The sequence below is a fragment of the Stegodyphus dumicola genome, chromosome 5 (assembly GCF_044657685.1).
Source record: "Stegodyphus dumicola isolate Sdum_Otavi_A_Nest chromosome 5, ASM4465768v1".
NCBI lineage: Eukaryota > Metazoa > Arthropoda > Arachnida > Araneae > Eresidae > Stegodyphus > Stegodyphus dumicola.
In genome coordinates this window covers 186200389-186219502 of record NC_140772.1, presented here as the reverse complement: position 1 = coordinate 186219502, position 19114 = coordinate 186200389, and the positions used below count along the sequence as shown (strand labels likewise).

The 19114-nt window shown below is 33.2% G+C and overlaps 1 protein-coding gene across 5 annotated transcripts in view; it reads right to left on the bottom strand.

Annotated features, from left to right (window-relative positions):
* Positions 1–1555: 1555 nt before the first annotated feature.
* LOC118189062 (ras-related protein ced-10-like) overlaps positions 1556–19114 on the bottom strand; it is an 85924-nt gene continuing 68365 nt past the window's right edge. For all 5 annotated transcript variants that reach the window (XM_035359599.2, XM_035359601.2, XM_035359603.2 and 2 more), the window contains exons 2-6: positions 18030–18161; positions 12809–12923; positions 12538–12655; positions 7300–7445; positions 1556–1732 (exon numbers count right to left, since the gene is read on the bottom strand). In XM_035359599.2, coding sequence (XP_035215490.1) covers positions 1655–1732; positions 7300–7445; positions 12538–12655; positions 12809–12923; positions 18030–18151 — 579 coding nt within the window. In that variant the 5' untranslated portion in view covers positions 18152–18161 and the 3' untranslated portion in view covers positions 1556–1654. The remainder of the gene's footprint in view (positions 1733–7299; positions 7446–12537; positions 12656–12808; positions 12924–18029; positions 18162–19114) is intronic.

Genomic DNA, 19114 nt, shown 5'->3' with positions numbered 1-19114 from the left:
CCATCGCGAATGGTTTTTAGCCATGATATTCGTCTATTGTGTGACCTTGCTCTTCGAAAGACGGCCAGACACGTTTTCTTCCCCTGAGCCGTACCTGTACGATCTGCAGGCGGGTTTAAAAGACGTTCATCCGTTCGCTTTGTTCATCAGTTCACCACGGAATGCTCCTCGAAAGACTGCCCGACACACATCCTTCCCCTTAGAAGTATTTGAAAAATCTGCAGACCCATTTAAAAGACATTCATCGCTTCAACAGGGAAAGAATCAACACAACGACTGGAAGGATGAGATGCAATGCCAAGTCGATGGTGAAGGAATTTACGGTAGGATATCAAATCTAGTTGTGAAATCCCCAAGCGTCGTTGGGGGATATTATCCAAAATGCAGATATCCTAGGAAAAGACTTTCCGCTTAATCAAGAAACTGAACGACGTAATGCTGCGATCCAAAGAACTCCTCTACTAAACCTAAAGTCGTGCACCGCGGTAGACTTGGATCTTACTTTGGCTAGAGGGTTTAGTTCTCCTTCGTCTTGGAGATTTCACTACTTGGAACGTACAGTCATTTAGGAGAGACAGATATTGTTCATTTATGTAAACATTTAAATTAATTAAACTGCATAATTATCTCTATGCTGTTGCTGTAACATTGTGCAATTTTTTTAGGTATTTGTTACTTTTCGGGTGATAGCTTTAGGATTTATTTTCCATATAGCTAAATTGTCTCCACAAGTTTTGCATATTAGGGTTTATTTCATATATAGAATTAAAGATATGTCACTTCCAATAACGTTTGAATTATAAAAACATCTCAACCAAAATATAAGATATCGGCAAAAAACTAAATTTGGTGATTTTTCGCCAACCCGATGACCTTTTGGAAGATTCAGAAAAATGTCCTCTTGAAGCCCTACGAACAAGTTTTCCCCAAATTTCTAAACCCTGTACTACACTATATAAATAGGTTTTCTCAGAGCTAGGATGAGTTAGTTGTTAATCAGCTGTGACAGTAACGATTCAAACAGAGTTTGATGAATTACATTTTAAAATTACGGTTCCTCTGCTAGTGATTTTGGGAATTTAAGCTATTTGATGGGCACTAAGGGGGGGGACTGCTCAGTATCCACGTTCTCCTTGACCTGCTTACAGCTACTTATTTTGCTGCGAGTCATTATTTTTTATAATAAATTGCCAATTTCTTCTTGCTCCTATAGAGCGATTAATCAAAGAGACAAACAAAGCAAACCACGTTTTTACTTTGTGTGATTCGCTGGGATCAAAAGATCTTCATAATTCGAAGTGAAAACAGCTGTTATAAAGAAAATATTCGCGCTGGTGAGAATATGTATTAGATGAAGTTATATAAATTTCACTATGTTATTAAAAGTCCAGAATGCGAATCTACTCTTATTTATTCCATTGCAATTGTAAAATTCCAGTATAATTGAAAAAGTCTACTAAAGCAGTTCTGCAGTTTTGTAATCAATGTAATCATACTTTTTATTCTATTAACAGTTTTTTAAATCAATTTTGTGAAATGCAGTAAGAGTCTAAAATAAGTAATAAAATATAGAAAGGGTTTATTCAATGGAAAATGAGGTGGTGCGAATATAAAAATACTAAGAACACAACGAAAATAACTACTACACAGAAATTCAAAGTAATACACAATTATGAAGCAAGGAAGTTGAATGTTTTGGACTTAACACCGCTCGTATAGCTTCTTCAAATACCTAAAGGAAAAAAATTCGAATTAGTCTTTAAAATGATGTATCATAAATAATTCATAAGCAAAACAAGCATACTGTTCACACAGAATTTTTATCTGTAAGCGAAAGATCTCCTAATCACTAGACTAAAGAAATACATCTCTAAAAGCACACAGATCACAAGAATTGTTCAATGGTTTATATAGAACATCATAATGAATCATAATAAAATCCTATATTAAGCTGCTTGCTCCATATAACTATTAGAAATTTCCTTAAGGTAAATTTCTGGCGCATTTTTATGGCAATGTCACATGTAGGCTTTCTTCAGTTCTATCATTTTCTCCCCTTTTACAGTTAAACACTGGAGGTTTGCACATTTAACTGCTATTAAGATATTACTGCAAGTATTTAGATATAGATGCACAGCAAAATGTAGCGAGGAATCACAAGTCAGAATTCTCACAGTTCGCGTTTGCGTAGTCAAAGGATTCAGTTGGTTGCTACCAAGAGACTACGGACCGCAGGCTAAATCCAGCCCGCTAGTGTCATCAATCCAGCCCGCGACGACAAATGGCTTAACTGTTCTTATTATTGCTGTGATAAGTTAGATAAAAAACACAGAATAACAATTCGGTTTTATTTACTTGCTAAGTAAAGTTTAATGACAAGTGTCCACTCGTAAAAATAATGTACTAATGAGAATTACGTAATTGTAATTTTCCACAAACAACAGTTTGTAGTTGTGTATCAATTATTAAAAAAAAAACTTAAAATGCTCATCGGTTAGAACTGTAACATTCTTTGTGTACTTCAATTTGGAGAATGTTTTCTCATACAAGTAAGTAGTACGAAAAGCAAAAAAAAACCCCCCACGAGTAAATTTATGCAAATTATCAAATTGTACCACTGGAAGACTCTTATAAAATTAGAATAAAGATGAGTTTTGATATTTGTTCCTAATTATATTTATAATTACACTGTAAATCAACAATTTCCATTTGAAGTTTCGGGCTAGGGTTTCAATGTCAGTATCAAACGGATTTTGAAAAATCTTAATTTCATTCGTAGTGACATCAAAGTCTGGGAAACGAGTATAAAAATTTATCTTCAAAGCACTCAAAACTTCGATTGCAAAATTGACAGAAAATTCAGTCTCAGTAGTCTAGCTGAATATTTCACATGCTTTAAAATGTGCGAATTGTTTTTTACATATTTATAATTAAAACACTATTATGTTCTGCTGAAACGATTTGATATTAGGGTATAAATCAGGGTAAAGCTGGTCTTTTCCTTGCAATCTCAAATTCAGTTCGTTCATATGTTTTGCCAAATCGGCACAGAATGCTAACTTAAACAGCCATTCGCTATTCTTAGAATTCGGTAAGAAAACGATGCTTTCGATTCGGTAAGAGGGTGACGCATTAAAAAAAATTCGATTATTGCTCGAACTTAAAAAAAGCTTTGAAGGACTTTTCCGCAACTAAGCCAGCGTACGGCAGTATTATGTAGTAGGTCATTTTCTCCAACCTCTTCAATAAACTCGCGGAATTGTTGGTGATTCAGCCCAGCGGATCTGGAAATTAACAAATGATATGACTGGTTTTAGAAGTTCAGACATATCCAGACTTTTCCCACACAAGGACTGTTGATGAAGGATACAATGTACGACTAATGGTTTTGAATCACCATCACTTTCTATAGCCTTTTGACACTAGAGCAACGACTTCTTTATTTTTACCACACGTTTCTGCCTTCATTAGTTGTAATAGATTTCAAGTTTTTTCATCGAAGGTATTTTTTTTTAATTAATGGCATTTTCCACTCCTTAATATCTTCCCCAGTAGTCATGCTGTGAATACAATCAAGTTCTTCATACACTTCATAACTTTTATCTAACCCTCGAATAAAAATCCACACCTGAGCAGTACCTGACACATCCGTGGACTCATCCAAGTACCGAGAAAACCACTCAAGATGTCTATTTGTGTCAGACAGTTTTGAATAAATTTACCTTTTCGGGGCACATTTCTTCGGGTCCGCCGAAAACATCGCAGAGAAAACAACGCAAGGCGAAAACGTCGTGTTACAAAACATCCTGGGATAAAATAAAGCAAATAGAAAACATCGCAGTTCTAAAACATCGAGGTACAAAACAGGTCGTCGAAAATAAGGCGGTTCAAAATCTTCGCAGTTTAAAAACATCATCGTCGAAAATATAATGCTAAAAAAATAATCATCGACAAATCATCGATGACGATAACATCGCAGGCATGCATTTTTCAGGCTTTAATAAATGTAAAATTAAATAATTGTTTAATAATTGTAAAAACTCGCATAGTGATTTTTGAGCCCAAGATGGAAAGAAGGATAATTTTTACTTTCATAATTTTTTATTAACTAATAAATACTCGTATTTGCTGAAAATGTGAAATAGAAACTTAAGCACAGAAAATTAATGCAACTTATAGCACTGAATAGAATTTTAAACTGACACATCATTAACTAACAAAGGTCATCAATAAATTATTTTTTATAAAGTTTAATTGGTAATTTTTCATGAAAAGTACAACTAAAAAAGAATAGAAAAAGAACGATAAGTAACTGTATGACCTTATTTATAAAAAATAGCTACGTTAATTACGAGATTATTTTCTTCACTTTTGTTAATCTGATACTCTGACAGTGAAAATTATTACTTATTTTGTTTAAATTTCTTGTTTTTTAAAAAATTATTAGTTAATACAAAATACGCAAGTAAAAATTGTCCTTCTTTCCATCTTGCGTTCACAAATCATCATGCGAATATCCATTTACAACTATTAAAGCCTGAAAAACGTATGTCTGTGATGATAATTAGATTGATTTATTTTTTTACCACGATATTTTCGACGACGATGTTTTTAAACTGCGAAAGTTTTTGAACCGCTTTATTTTCGATTGCGATATTTTGTACCACGATGTTTTAGAACTGCGATGTTTTCTCTTTGCTTTATTTTCTCCCGCGATGTTTTGTACCACTACGTTTCCGCTTTGCGTTGTTTTCACCGCGATGTTTTCGGCTGTAACCCATTTCTTCGGCTACTGCAATTACGCATTCTTTGATCATTCTCCATCGGTGAATGATTTTCCAAGTTTTGCGATTTCAAGAACCACACGAAAGGTGGCACGCACGAGTCGCTGTCTCTTGCTCAGTACTGACTTTTATAAACAAATGTTGCTGCGAGTACTCTCCGTGCTTCAAATGTCCGCAAACTTCCTGTATATTTTAAGTAATTTCGAAAATGTTTCGTTTCATAATGACGTTTAATGTTATATACTTTGAGATGGCAAATCATCGCAAATCAAACATAGCGGTTTCATCGCAAATCAAAGATAGCGCCTTATTACTGGATTGAATCGCGAAATATATAAAGTTCCATTGATCTTTGAATGTTCCGCATTCATTATCTATTTTTCGCTTCTTTTCCATATTAGTACATCACACACATACACAAAAGTCAAATCAAAATTATCTTACGTATCGGCGGTTCGAAGATGTCTTTTAAACGGGGTTATGCACTACTTTTATTTCGCAGCAGACTGTTTACCTTCTTTCGCCTTACCTAGAATGTTTGTTATACTATGCTTTCGAAAGGACAACTAGCGCTATCTATTAGCAGTTAGAGTACTACCGATTTCCGCTTTTGACCACCAGATGTCCAGTAAAATAAAACGGTTTTGGCCCTTAGAACTTACTCGAGTAATGAGCATGGCCCTAAGTCTGGGATGTTTGGAGACCCCTGTTCTAGACGAACAAACAAGTTGATAAGAATTTTAGTTTAGTACGCTCCCACTTTCCAACTTTCCATTGCCCCCACTTTCCCCCTGCAAAGAGCAGCGAAATATGCAAAATTATAATTCAATTTTGTTTATAACCACAAACTGTCCACCTCAATAAATAATTACTTTGATTTCACTTGTTTGAGATCCTCTTGGGTTCCTTCAAGTGATGCTGAGTTTTATGAACAACAGGCTGACGCAATTAAAGTCTGCATGTTTACAGCGTTCTGTAACTGCAACCGGCAAACACAACACAGATATACATAATTCAGAGGTTGTATCCAGGTACCTGAGGTCTGAGAAAAGAGAGACGAAAGTGTTGGTCCATCTCGGGTGATACATTTTTCGGGTGGAACTTTTCGTGGGACATGATTTTATCCTTGAACAATTCTTTTAGTTATACTATGTTATAATTTTTAGTTAAATAAAAATTCGTTTTTAATAATTATTATTACAACTATAATAATTATAACAGCTACTTTTTTCTGCACAATGCATTTCAAACTACTAAAGCACTGGAACATATTGCTTTCACACAGACAAAACTGAAGTTTTATCACCTAAAACGCATGATTCATTAAAAATGTTTTAAAATCTATTATATTTTGGCATCTAGCGGATCATTATCAAAACCCATGAAAAAGTGCTTATGCATGATTAATCCAGTTCAACCACCAGTTTATCCAATTTTAATAGGTTATGCTTTACATGCTAAAACCCTATTGTCCAACATAGCCGTCCCGAGTTACATGTAGCGCATGAACATTTGAAATGCCACTACTGGTTCAGGATGTGTTTTAAATTTAATTTTTAGCTAGTTGAATTGATAAAAAGTAAATGCTTTTTGTATTTGAAATTCTGATTTTTAAAATCTTTTATGTCCTTTTTGCATGAAATGTTGCTAATTTTTAGATCTCTTAGATGCTCATAAATACATGGTCCTTCCTTTTGATAATTTTTGTTCGCATTATTAGCACTGAAATACAAAACCTTTTGACAGAGATAATTAAATACTGGAACATCTTTACAGTTACTTTCAGGTTTTCAAAAAAGGAAAAAGAACTTTGGCCAATATACTGGAAAAGGCTACAGTTTTAATCTACAAATTACCCATTATATTGGTCATCCCGGATCCAAATGATTCCCGTGTTTTAACCAAAATCTCAGACCCATATACAAGTACATACTTGTACCAATGTAAATTCTTTCCATCAACGCATGTGCGGTCTTAGAATTACTCATGAGTACACGAGCAAATAAATCAGTCACATAATTTCATTGGCTATAGCCAAAGTTTCCAGCAATCTCCAGCATATGCCGTCACGGTCTATTAGTGCGACTACTCACACAGGCACTGAAGACATGGATTGACACGCCGATGACACGTTTCCCTGAGTAGACGGACTAGTTCAGAGATAATTGTTTGTATCTAAGCCATAGGTAACAATATCATGTGTTAATTTCTTCAACTTTTTTTTAAAATAAATGGTTCCATTAGTACGAAAATGTAAAGATTTCGTTTTACTCCAGAAATACACACAAACTTTCATCACATTTAGCTAGTGCTTTCTGGATGTCCCCCACTCCTTTTTTGATCAAAGAATGTATATGCACATAAAATAGCCAATTAAAAAATTCCTTAATTTTATGATCATACATATATATACATAAAATAACTTGTGGTTTATAGAGAATGATCAATTCTGAATAAAACACTTCACTTCAGTTGAAATTTATGTATGTATAACAAGATAGGAAAGAAAACCTACTTCTTTTACTCCACTGGCTTCTTTAGCAGAGCATTCAACGTACTTTGCGGCTTTGATTTTGGCAGCCATCTTCTTCCCTTGAGTTTTGCTAATAAAGTTTTCTTTTGATTGATTGTCTGCACTGTCCCTCAAATCTGTTTTTGTACCTTTCAAAAGAAACAAAAATTACAAAACTAATAAAACATTACAGAACATAAGTAATGTATATTATATCACCATAAATATAAATCATAATTTTAATCAATTTTATATTATGCCTTAAAATCTGTTAAGATACTCTTCTCACATTGTATTGCGTACTTATTTTTGAAATAACTAAAAATGTCCTCACTTTTTAATCTGCCCAGCCAACAACTTATCTCTTTGAAGTATTATTCATATAAAATAAATGCTTTGAGCGCCTTTCTCTCACAAGACGTTCAAAAAAATTGCAGCACTAATTGTGTCTTAATGAATGACTGTAGATCATAGATTGGAATACAAGAAATGATCAAATATATATTCTTAAATAAAAATAAATCAAAAAAAGTACGCTTTCAGACTTGCGGCAGTTTTGATCACGTTTTAAAAAAATCTGATGTGTACACCACATGACTTCCTTGTACGGAATATTAAATTATACGCATTTTTTCTTGCATTTCATTTAAACTTATTGGATTGAATTAAATCTACTTCGCCGACAGCGCATAAACCACAATAGAATAAATGCATTCTTTAAAATTCACTCTAGTATTTGTTTACCATAGCGACACTCTGGCGCTAGATTCACTTAACAGTATTAATAATTATATAACAGTTAACTTATATAATAATCATATAACGGAAACTAAGTTAACTGTTATATAATCCAATAATTATATAACAGTTAACTTATATATTTCGTTCATATTATAACTCATAATGCACAAAATTTGTATCATTTAAAGAATAGAATTATCTAATTGTTGCCACATGTTCTATTCAAATATTGTAATAAAGCTAGAATGATGTATAAAAGAAATTAAGCAAACAAAAAAGAAACAGTTTTTCACAGACGATTGAGTATTTTTTATTTAATTAATTCAGTTCTCACTTCGCGAGAAGGCAAAAATACATAAAAACTCAAAATATCTATATTAAAAATTACGAAGTAAATATTATACACTTATTTCCTCGAAAACATTCCAGAAAGAATTAAGCATGATTTAATTGGCAATAATACATGAATGCGTTATCTTTGTTGTTAGGAAGCTAAGTTTCTCTAGATTGGCACCAAATCCACTAGTCTGCTGTTTCAAATATAAACATCAATGGCCGCCATAAAAAAAACGCTTAGCGCCACTTAGACAACTTTAAAATTGTTGATAATTCTAAAAACTATTGCGTACAGATTTACTAAAGGCATAAAAACCTTAACCGGAAGATAAAAACAACATAATACCAACGAGATATACCTGTTATATGAAGTCGTTGCATAATACAATCATTTTTAAAGCAAAAAATGTACAATTTACAAACATATAAGAGTAAAGAAACTGAGATCACTGAGCCGGGTAACACAGTAGATATATATATAAATATATTTATATACGTTTGGTGCGGCCGATTGCAACCAAAATACGAGGTGCACATCTACATGTTATAGCAGTCCTATATACAGGCTACTCGTTTTTGAGTTATGCGAGATACGTACGTACATACGTTCGTACAGACGCCACGAAAAATTCTCTTCAGAATTAATTTTAAAGCAGTTTTATAATTTTTTTGAAGGAAAAGAGTATTTTATTCTCCTTACGTGCAGATATCAGGCAAAAACATCGTTAAATTGCATTCGATAGCGGTCAAAATGGATATTTTCGTTGAAATATGCTGCCTGAAACTTTTCGCGATTACAATACTTCCTTTTTACTTCGAACAAGGAAGTAAAAAACAAACGAAAATTAATCTTTTATATGGACCCGCAAAAGAGACCTGTTACCGAATAAAATGTTTTATTCGTCTGAATAGTCAAATAATAAACATTTACCGTAATAGCATCAAAATTATCTGAAATAATATTAATTAAAATTTTGGATGTTCGTATATAAATAGTGTTAAAGGAACAGCTTACAAATAAGCTACAAGTTTTTGAAAGCAATTTTTAAAAGGTATTTTTTTCCGTCAGTAAACATGTACGCACTCCTAAACGCTTCACATTCTCAACCAGAGACATAATCAAATTAGAAAAATTTGTCTAACACAATTCAATTTTTAAGGCTTCAAAACCGACACGACGGTCTGGCTTGTTTATTTCATCCGAAAAAATTTCAATCACATAATTTTGACAATTTTTAAGACCAGTTTGCATACTATGGAACAGAAGTTTTGAAAAGATCTTTAATACAATAAGTAAATTTTTTTATTTGAACTTTTGTCGTAAGACACACTTTTAAAAATTTTAATTTTGTGTCTTTTAATACCATGTGACCGAAACTAGTAATTTTAGGGCTTACCTCATCTAATTCCTTCTTTAAACTACTGATCTACGATATTTGATCCTGCAGTTCTTTGAAACAACCTGTATAACTAACTATGAGCAAACTGATTTAAACAAAGGACTAAATGAACTGAATTATTTGATTATGACAAAGCATAGTGTAGAAGCTTTGTGCTTATGCCTTGGTTAAGCACTTTTCAAAGGACAGGATTGGAATAGTTAAAATGTGACAAAGCATATCAGGACTCTCTGCCATTGAGAAAAGATGTCTTCGGGAAGAATTTTCCACGGAAAACTGGTTCCTATACATGTTAGACATGTGGAAAATCACGAAAACACATATGCAGCCAGCCTGAACGCAGAAATTAAAAGTTAGGTCTAATTATTGGGTTGGACGCTTTTATTCGTTCGACTACTAATGGACAAAGACAACTAAAAGAATTGTTCATAAACTAAAAAGCTATATAATATAATTACCATTGTCGTGGCTCTTAAGAATATTAGAATATTAAAAATTCAAAACCAATGTTCTGCCTCAGTATCAGCGCACATCTTTTTCATAAAGTATTTATAAAATATTCATATTGCAATTAAAATGTTATGCCTGCAGTTCTGTTTCTGAGTCTTCAATACATATGTTTAATGAATAAAAAGAAAGTAATAATAATTTTGAACGTTAGAATTTGCTACAACTGTCTGATTTAATACAAATATGTTCGGTCACGATAAAACGTTGACTGCAATATACAAATATACACGATTGTCTAAATACATTAAAAAGCACCTTTTGGGGTGGCATACACAAGAGCTACCTTTTTTTTTTTTTTTTTTTTCTTTCTTTCTTTCTATAAATTAGAGGATAACGCTGGTCATTAAAATCGATATATTATGAAGAAAGCGCATACCAAACCTGAAATTCGCATGAAAGGTAAAACATGCCGGGATAGAAAGGGTTTGCATCTTACGGAAAGGCACATTAGAAGCAAATATAACGATACTTGAAGTAAAATAAGCATATGAATATATCGAGTATAAAGGAGAACTGAAATTCTGACTTTTCATTTGGAAATTACATTTATTTATTTAGGAAGAAGTATATGTGTGCGTGTATTTTCAGCCTTGTGTACGAAAGAAAGACCTCATACCAGCGCATCTCGGAAGTCCATCACGGATGAATCGTAGACTTAGGGATTGCCATATCATGCGATTCCTGCTTCGTCGAAATTCAGTGACTATTATTAGAATTTGTAATGGATGCGTTTAGAATAACCACATTAAACACATAAGACGAAAGCCCCTTCCCCACTCCCCGATAGCCAAGACGACTGATTGTTTGTCCGCAACGCTGTTAGGAATCGTACAGATACATAACGTACCCTCGGTCAGGAAATTGGACATGTTGAGCAGCATCAAGCACCCAGACGTGTGACATTACAGATTGTCGGCTAGACGGCCCTTGCCTCAGGTTCCCTTGAGGCTACAGCGTAGGAATCAGTGGTCCTTCAATGACGCACATGAATGCATCAAAGGCATGACGTTGTCTTTTCTCACTGTTCCTGGTTTTGCTTACAGCATCATAATGCCTGTTGTGAAGGCACCAAGGCAAACGAAGGTTGAAGTTCGCATCCTGCATAATCATATCGTTACAGTACCTGGTTTGGTATTATGCATCATACACTTCTAGTTCGCATATCCGGTACTTTAACCAATCACCTTTACATTACTTAAGTTTTAATGCCCATGGCTATGCATTTTTGAAGTTTCCTACGTTTCCTCAATACAGAAGATGTTTGACTCCTGCCTTAATTGGCGCGATCTACAGATCTCTTACCAAAAGAAAACTACTGGTCAATATTTACAGAAAGACTGGCACGATAACATCCGCTAGTTAAAACAACAGATGAATTCTGGTGTAAAATTAAAGCTGCATGGATTGTAATATCTCAAAATGCCATCCAGTATCAATCCGACTCCATACCCAACTATTTATCAGCTTTTACTGTTGCAAGAAATTCCTTAGGGTACAGATTTCTACATGTTCTGTACCTCAGAAATCACTTGAAATTTTCATTGTTTCATCTTCCCATTATAATGTATTTTTAAAATAAATATAATTATGCTAACTGCTTTCCTTCATTATACAGAAATTTAATCGCCATCGGTGTTGTAACATTTATCTTGTTCCACTGATTAAGTAATTCTAAAAATTATTAAAATTAACAATAATTTTAATAAATAATAGTACAAACACAATCTGTGCAGATATTAGCATAGAAAAGGTGTTTGTAAAATTATAAATGATCTCTCCTAGTCTCGTACGAAATGTGTTTAATGTTCGCATATCCTAGCCACATTTAATCTAAGAAATGAATGGCGTATTTATTTATTATCCCTGATTTTTTTTTTTTTTACTACCAGTTTTGATTTTTTTTAACAAAATGCTTAATGATTATTGAAGTTTTTTCTATTACAGGCAAGTTTTGAACACTCGGAACTTCAGGATGATAAAATGCTAGAGAGGGCTGAGGTACTTCAAACAATCATTTTTAATCTTTCCCATTGAGGACCAGGTTATTTAATTTCGATAACGCATACTAGTACTATCTACTAAAATCCATCTAAATTTTGACACCAGAGCACCCTTAGGACAATATTTGAGGGTCTTGTATCCTTCTTGCCCAACTACCAAGCTCTTAAAAGGATTTTAACAACAGGCCTCCATGCCGAAGTGATATTATGCAAACAAAATTGCACTGTCTGCAGACAAAATTATTTGAACTTACCTACGAGAATGAATGGTGTATTTGGACAGTGGTGCCGCACCTCAGGATACCATTTCGTAGCAATATTTTCATATGAACGATTATTATCCACACTGAAGCATAATAGAAAGCCGTCTGTCTGTGAAAATACAGTTATATCTTTACTCGTATATAATTAAAATCTTCGTTCGAAATTTCATTTCATATTATAAGATAAAATAATTACAAAGTGCTGATACTTTATAAAATAATTTCATATTTCCTTATCCTATTATAACTGCTAAGTACTTACACCTGGATAAGAAAGAGGTCTTAGCCTTTCATAATCTTCCTGTCCAGCCGTATCCCATAACGTTAAACTCACACGAACACCATCACATTCCACGCAATCGCCATAATTGTCAAACCTGAAGCAAGTAAAGGAGAAACAGACAAACATTATTTCGTTAATAATAAATTATATATTTCAAAAATTATAAAATACTTATCTTTAAAGTATTCATTTCAAGTAGATCATATTATTAAAATAATTCTTTCAGTTGGCCTGGCCGTTAGATATCAACAGAGTAATGTTTCGCATAAAGGGCATTCATTATAATTAAACTAGGCATACATAAATAAGCAGTGAGCGAAATGATGAAAAGACAAAACGAGAGACTTATAACCACAAGAAACGGAATGTGACACAAGAACTCTATAATATGAAACGTTGAAAAAAATTGCATTCTTCCTCTGCCGGTATCACTGCTGCTGATTACGAAATATATATCCACAAATAGTTTCATAGTATCGGTTATCATGGAAGAATTTCTGCCCACAAGCCACAAATCTGGAATGTAGAGGGCTGGAAAGTTGTTTGGAGAGATGAATCACACTTTACACTCTTCATGTTGGATTATTTTTCACCCGGCTGTTGATGGAACTCAGCCCATTGTTCTTCGAGTGGAAGTACACACTTTGTAATCCGACATTCTGGCCGATTTGGCTTCAGTATAATACGCTGCAAAACAGGCTATATACTTTTGAATCGAGCTCGCTGATACTCTGCAGAGTATACATAAAACTGATTTGACAACGAGTGAAACAGTTCCGACTGCTTCCTTGGAATCCTAAGCTTTCATTTCAGGAAATACCTATAACATGAATTGCAGCAACGGATACAAACTGGAGTATTTAGACTGCTGAATGTTACTGTGGAACATACTATTAGCAGAGGGAGCCTGAAAATAAATAATAGGACATGTAGGAATATGCTATTCAAAAACTATAATTAAATATGCTCAAACGAAGATTAGAGACCAAAATGTAGTTTTTCACCTCTCACTCCACCGAAAAAAAAAGGTATGTCAAAGTTAAAACTGGCTATGTTTCAAAGTTAGAGTAGTCTACAAACATTATAATTTCAGACTGTTCATGGTGATAAAGGAAATGATTGTATTTTGCTCAAAGGCAACCGAAGAAAAAGACTAAGAATAATTACAAAGGGTACTGATTTGGAGCATCAGAAAATATAATTTCAAAAACTGAGATTTCCTGAAAATTTAAAGGTCGATCATAAACTGAATAGTGAAATATTTAAATCTTTATGCAGGCAGAAATGGTTTCTTCAAGAAACGGTTTCTGATGTTAATTGCCAAACAGTCCAGACTGCTGTGAAATGTTTGACAAATGCATTTTTTTTTTTTTCAAAAAAGAGGTTTCCCTTATAGAATTTTTGAATAAAATTGAAAGTATTGAAATGATCATACAAGTAGAAGAAACTGTTAACAGAAGTGATACTGAAAGAGAGAGAGCTTATGAAGAAGCTAAAACTATTAAAGAGGTGGCAAAAAGTGCTGAAATTAAAACTTTCAATCAAGGAAATGCATGGCAAATTAAAAAAAACTTATTGAAATAAATTAATTATTCTTGGAATTTAAAATATGAAAAACTATATAAAATTGCTGACATTTTTAGTCCAAAGGGGCTTTGTCTCAGAAGGACTCTTGTTTTCGTTTTGCGATTATGCGTTAAAAATTTTGAAAGGTTGTATCACTTTTCAAATCGTTACCATCAAATACTATCGCCTGTATTATATTTGAAGAAATTAAATAATGAATAATCTGCATAAATGTATGTATGTTCCTCGCATTGTGATAAAACAACGGCACCTAGAGCTATCCAATTTTGAATAATGTAATCCTACTACGAATATGGGCATCTGAAACCCCAAATTTGAAATTTGGAATTTGCATTGTTATCAATTTCATATTTTATAAAACTTCAACGAATTTTTGATTAATAAACTCAAGGATTTCAAAGCGAGCGATGGCAACGTTGTACAGAAGAAAAAAAAAACATTTTTATCACTGAATATTATGGTTTTAGTGCGAAGAACTTGATATTTAATAAATAAAGGTAAAACACAAAATGTTAAAAAACCGCCCCATTTGGGAGGTAATTTAAAATCTGAAACCTTTCTGATTTTTAGTCGAAAGGAGTTTTGTCCCTGAAGGGCTATTGTTTTCGTTTTGCCATTTTGCGTTGAATCACTATAAATGTCCGTTTCACTTTTCAAACTGTTGCCACCAAATGTTAGAGTCTTGCATTATATTTGAAGAAATTAAATAATGAAAAATATGCATAAATGTATGTCTGTTTCTAGCATTGTGATAAAACAACGGTACAAAGAGCCATCGAATTTTGAATGACGTAATCCTCCTACGAATATGGGCAGGTAGAAGACCAAATTTGAAATTTGGAGTTTTTTTTATCAATTTCATATTTTGTAAAACTTTAACGAATTTTTTATTAACAAACTCAAGGATTTCAAGGCGAGCAATGGCAACACTTTTACGGGAGGGGACCTTTTTATCTCCAGCACGCGGAACTGTGTATCGGAAATTCTAAATATATACTAATTTTAAAATTATTTTGCGACATTGCTATTGAACTCAATTTTACGGTTCAAGTGCAAAGAACATGATATTTAATAAATAAAGGTAACACACGAAACTTTTTTTGTTTTATTTTTATGATTTTAAGGGTCCCCCCCCCCGTTATTCTTTACGCTGGCTTTCTCTCATTTGAAAAGGTGATGCAAAGTTTAGTTATGCAACTCTTAACAGTTCTGATTTTTAATGCTCTTGTTTAGTGAGGGCTATTTTTTACCTTAGCAGATTGTTTTCCAGGTTGCCCTGTTACAGACCGTGAGCTGACAGAATTTAATAATAAGTTTGAATCTGACGTGCAGTAGTTGGATAATTACCAGATATCTATTTGATTTTGGAAACAGAACTTCACGAGTTAAGCGTATTTCATTTTTTTAATGTAACTTAACTATACAAAAACACATATCATACCAAAGAAATATTAGGGAGTACTGCTCTAGAGGCAATACTGCAAAGACATTCAAGACTCCCCAAGGATGTACAACAACACGTAGAAACAATCAGCCAGATGGGAAAGACATGTACTATGCAATGGATACCTGCAATATATTGGAATCGATGCAAACGAGGCAGCCGATGAACTGGCTAAAAAGGCAAGATCAAAGATAAATCTATTAAGAAAAGACCATCAGATATGTGAGACTGATGCAAAGAGAGAAATCATAAGGATCATTACTAGATTTAAACCCGCCATTTTGAAGGAATGAAAATTAATGAAGATGATACTAAATCATATAGAACTTGTAAAAACTGTCCCGAAACGCAGCTTTCTCCAAAACACATCTTCACCTATCCAGCAATACTTGCAGCTTTGCAAAGCTCGGGGGAATTTTCTTTCCAGGAAGAGCTGTATAGTGGATGTATAGTGGAACTGGCAAATGCAGTGATTTCCATGCATGGATTTCTCAAAGGACACGACACTAACCAACCAACCAAATAAGTTGTTATTAGATAATTTGCTTTCTCACTTATCATTCTTTTGCAGGAGCTAATTCATGATAATATTCTGTGTTATTTAAGCTAGGGCATTAGATTTTACAGCTAATGAAATGTTTCAGGATTTTCTCTTACATACAGGAGTTATAAATGCAAGAATATTTTGGGACTTGCAATACGCAAGAGTTATAAATGTCCCAAAATAAGTTAATTATAAAGAAAAAAAACTATATAATTGAAATATTTTTACAGCACATGAACGTTTATATTTTCAGTAAGTTTATAATTTTTTTAAAGTTTGTATTGCACATTATGATACAGCATGTGCATCCCCGGGACCTGGAACGAATAATTTGTTCAGAAACCAAAAGACACGCATGGTGCATCTTTTCAGGGTTAAAACAAAAATGTAAACAATTCTTTTTTAACAACTGATCTGTCATTTCTCGTATTTTTCAACACAATTTTAAAAGAAAATTCAGCGAAACTGGATATAAAGGTATTTACGTGTGAATATTATTACCTAGGATGATAAAAGACCATTAAATTAAAAAAAAGATCCTATATTGAAAAATGTAGAATATAGTTTTAGAACATCTTTTATTAACAACATTATTACAATAATGTTGCAAATTTTCCTAAAATTATCAATTAGCTATATTTTAAATTACATCAATTAGATATTTTATTAAAAATTAAACATTCAGTTCTGAGGTACGTATTGTAGGCCGTTAGAAAATCTTTTATTAATTACAGTAATGCACCACCTGCTCTGAAATTATCAGTGCTATATATTATAAATCAAATATACTTTTATTCATATCATATGGATATACTATTAAAACTTAAATAAAGTTTTAAATTATGAATTAATGCATTTATTAATTAAATCGCTCATTTTGTTTGAGTAATACAATACGCCTTGTTGGCGCGATAGTAGAAAAGCCCGGCTGCCACAGCTTTGAGTCCGGGTTTGAATCCCGGAGAAGTCATGGATGTTTGTAAGTAGTATATGGCATCTTTGCAGTATGATTGATACTGTCAAGCCTATCAGGAGAATGGTGGTTAGGGAAGAAGTTGTAGGAGATGCTCGGATTCATTCCTCGCCGGGCTCTCCATCAAAACTGGGACGAAACTGGACAAAAATCGAACTGTCATCTGTAAAGTGCCCGAGGTCAAGATTAATGATAGATGCTTACTACCTCTCATGATGAATTGATAGACCTGATCAAGATCCTTTAAGATCAAAAGGCTAAGAAGTAACATCACCACAAGTGAAATTTGAAAGATAAATTAAAAGTTCTTATAGCACATCGAAAGGTAACACTCTAAGAACCTGGCTGTTTGTGAAGCGTGGAAGATGATCTCTGTTTCGTGCAATGACAATACTTGCCACGTCATGTGATATAAACATCTTAATGTAATGCAACAGCCTAACATCAAAAGACTCCTGGAATCATCTCATACTGAGATCCTGATTAAGATTATGATGCACTTTTCAAAAGTCGAAAGCGGTATGAACAGCAAGTACATCTATAACATATGTCATACATTAAAAAAATTAAATTATCATACATTAAAAAAATACATTAAATTATCACTAAACATGAAAACTCTCTAAATAAGTACAGTCATTTTTTAACTTACACTGTGGGGACATATTCTCCTTCCGGAAAACTACCAGTTGTGTAGACTATTAACAAACAGGTCTTTCCAACTGTTCCGTCACCAACGACAACCAGTTTTATCGGCCTGTTGAGTTGGGACATCACACGTAACCTATAAAAATGGATTAATTTATAACTTTATACAAAAGTTACGTAAGTAGTTTCATTGAAAGTCGTTTTATTATTATATATTTTATTATTACTATATATATTACCTCCACAACCCATCTCCTTTGAGTATACTTCAGTCGGAAAGTCTAAAATTCTAAAATTTGGGTTTAACAGAGGAAAAAAATTCACATTCTGTTTTAGTTTAATGGGCATCTATTTAACTTTTTTTAAAAATTATATGCTTTAATTTTTTTAAATAAGTGATGAATTCTAGATTGCCCTTATGAAATCTTAATGCACTAACTGCTAGAAATTAAAAGCGCAAAAATAAGATATTTAAATTTTATATTGTATTGTGACCAAATCCACAATTACAGACTAGTCGCACAGAGTAAAAGCTATTTTTAGGCACTTACAAAGTGGCATAGGGATAAAAAAGACCAAAATTTAGTAAATAATAACAAAACATTTCCACTAAAGTCTCTTTATTTTTGATTATTTATTTATCGAACACAAATTTCTTTCTTTTATGAGAAATTTTAAGCGGACGCAGTTCGTTATCCTGCGCTTGATAACATCCAACCACTAATTACTAAAAGCAAAAAGCCGCTGAAATGAGAATCGTATAAAATGTGGCTCCCACCCCCCCAAAAAAACAACTTGGGACTCCACCCGACGTAATTGCGTATAATGGTCTGCTCAGGTCCAATACAATGAAAATGAGAGAACACTCTAAAAAGGGCGGAAACACTTGCTCCTGAAGCCATCCATACAAAGACCAACGCCTCCACAATGAAGATTACTGAAAGAAATAATCGGGAAGTCATAAAAAAAGCTAAAAAAGTATCAAAGTACTCGTGGACAAACAAGAGCAGCAACACATCAACCATTGTTGGTTTAGAAAAAAAATTGTAAATAAAAAAAAGCCTATGCGCTCTTCTGTTGCCACTTAAA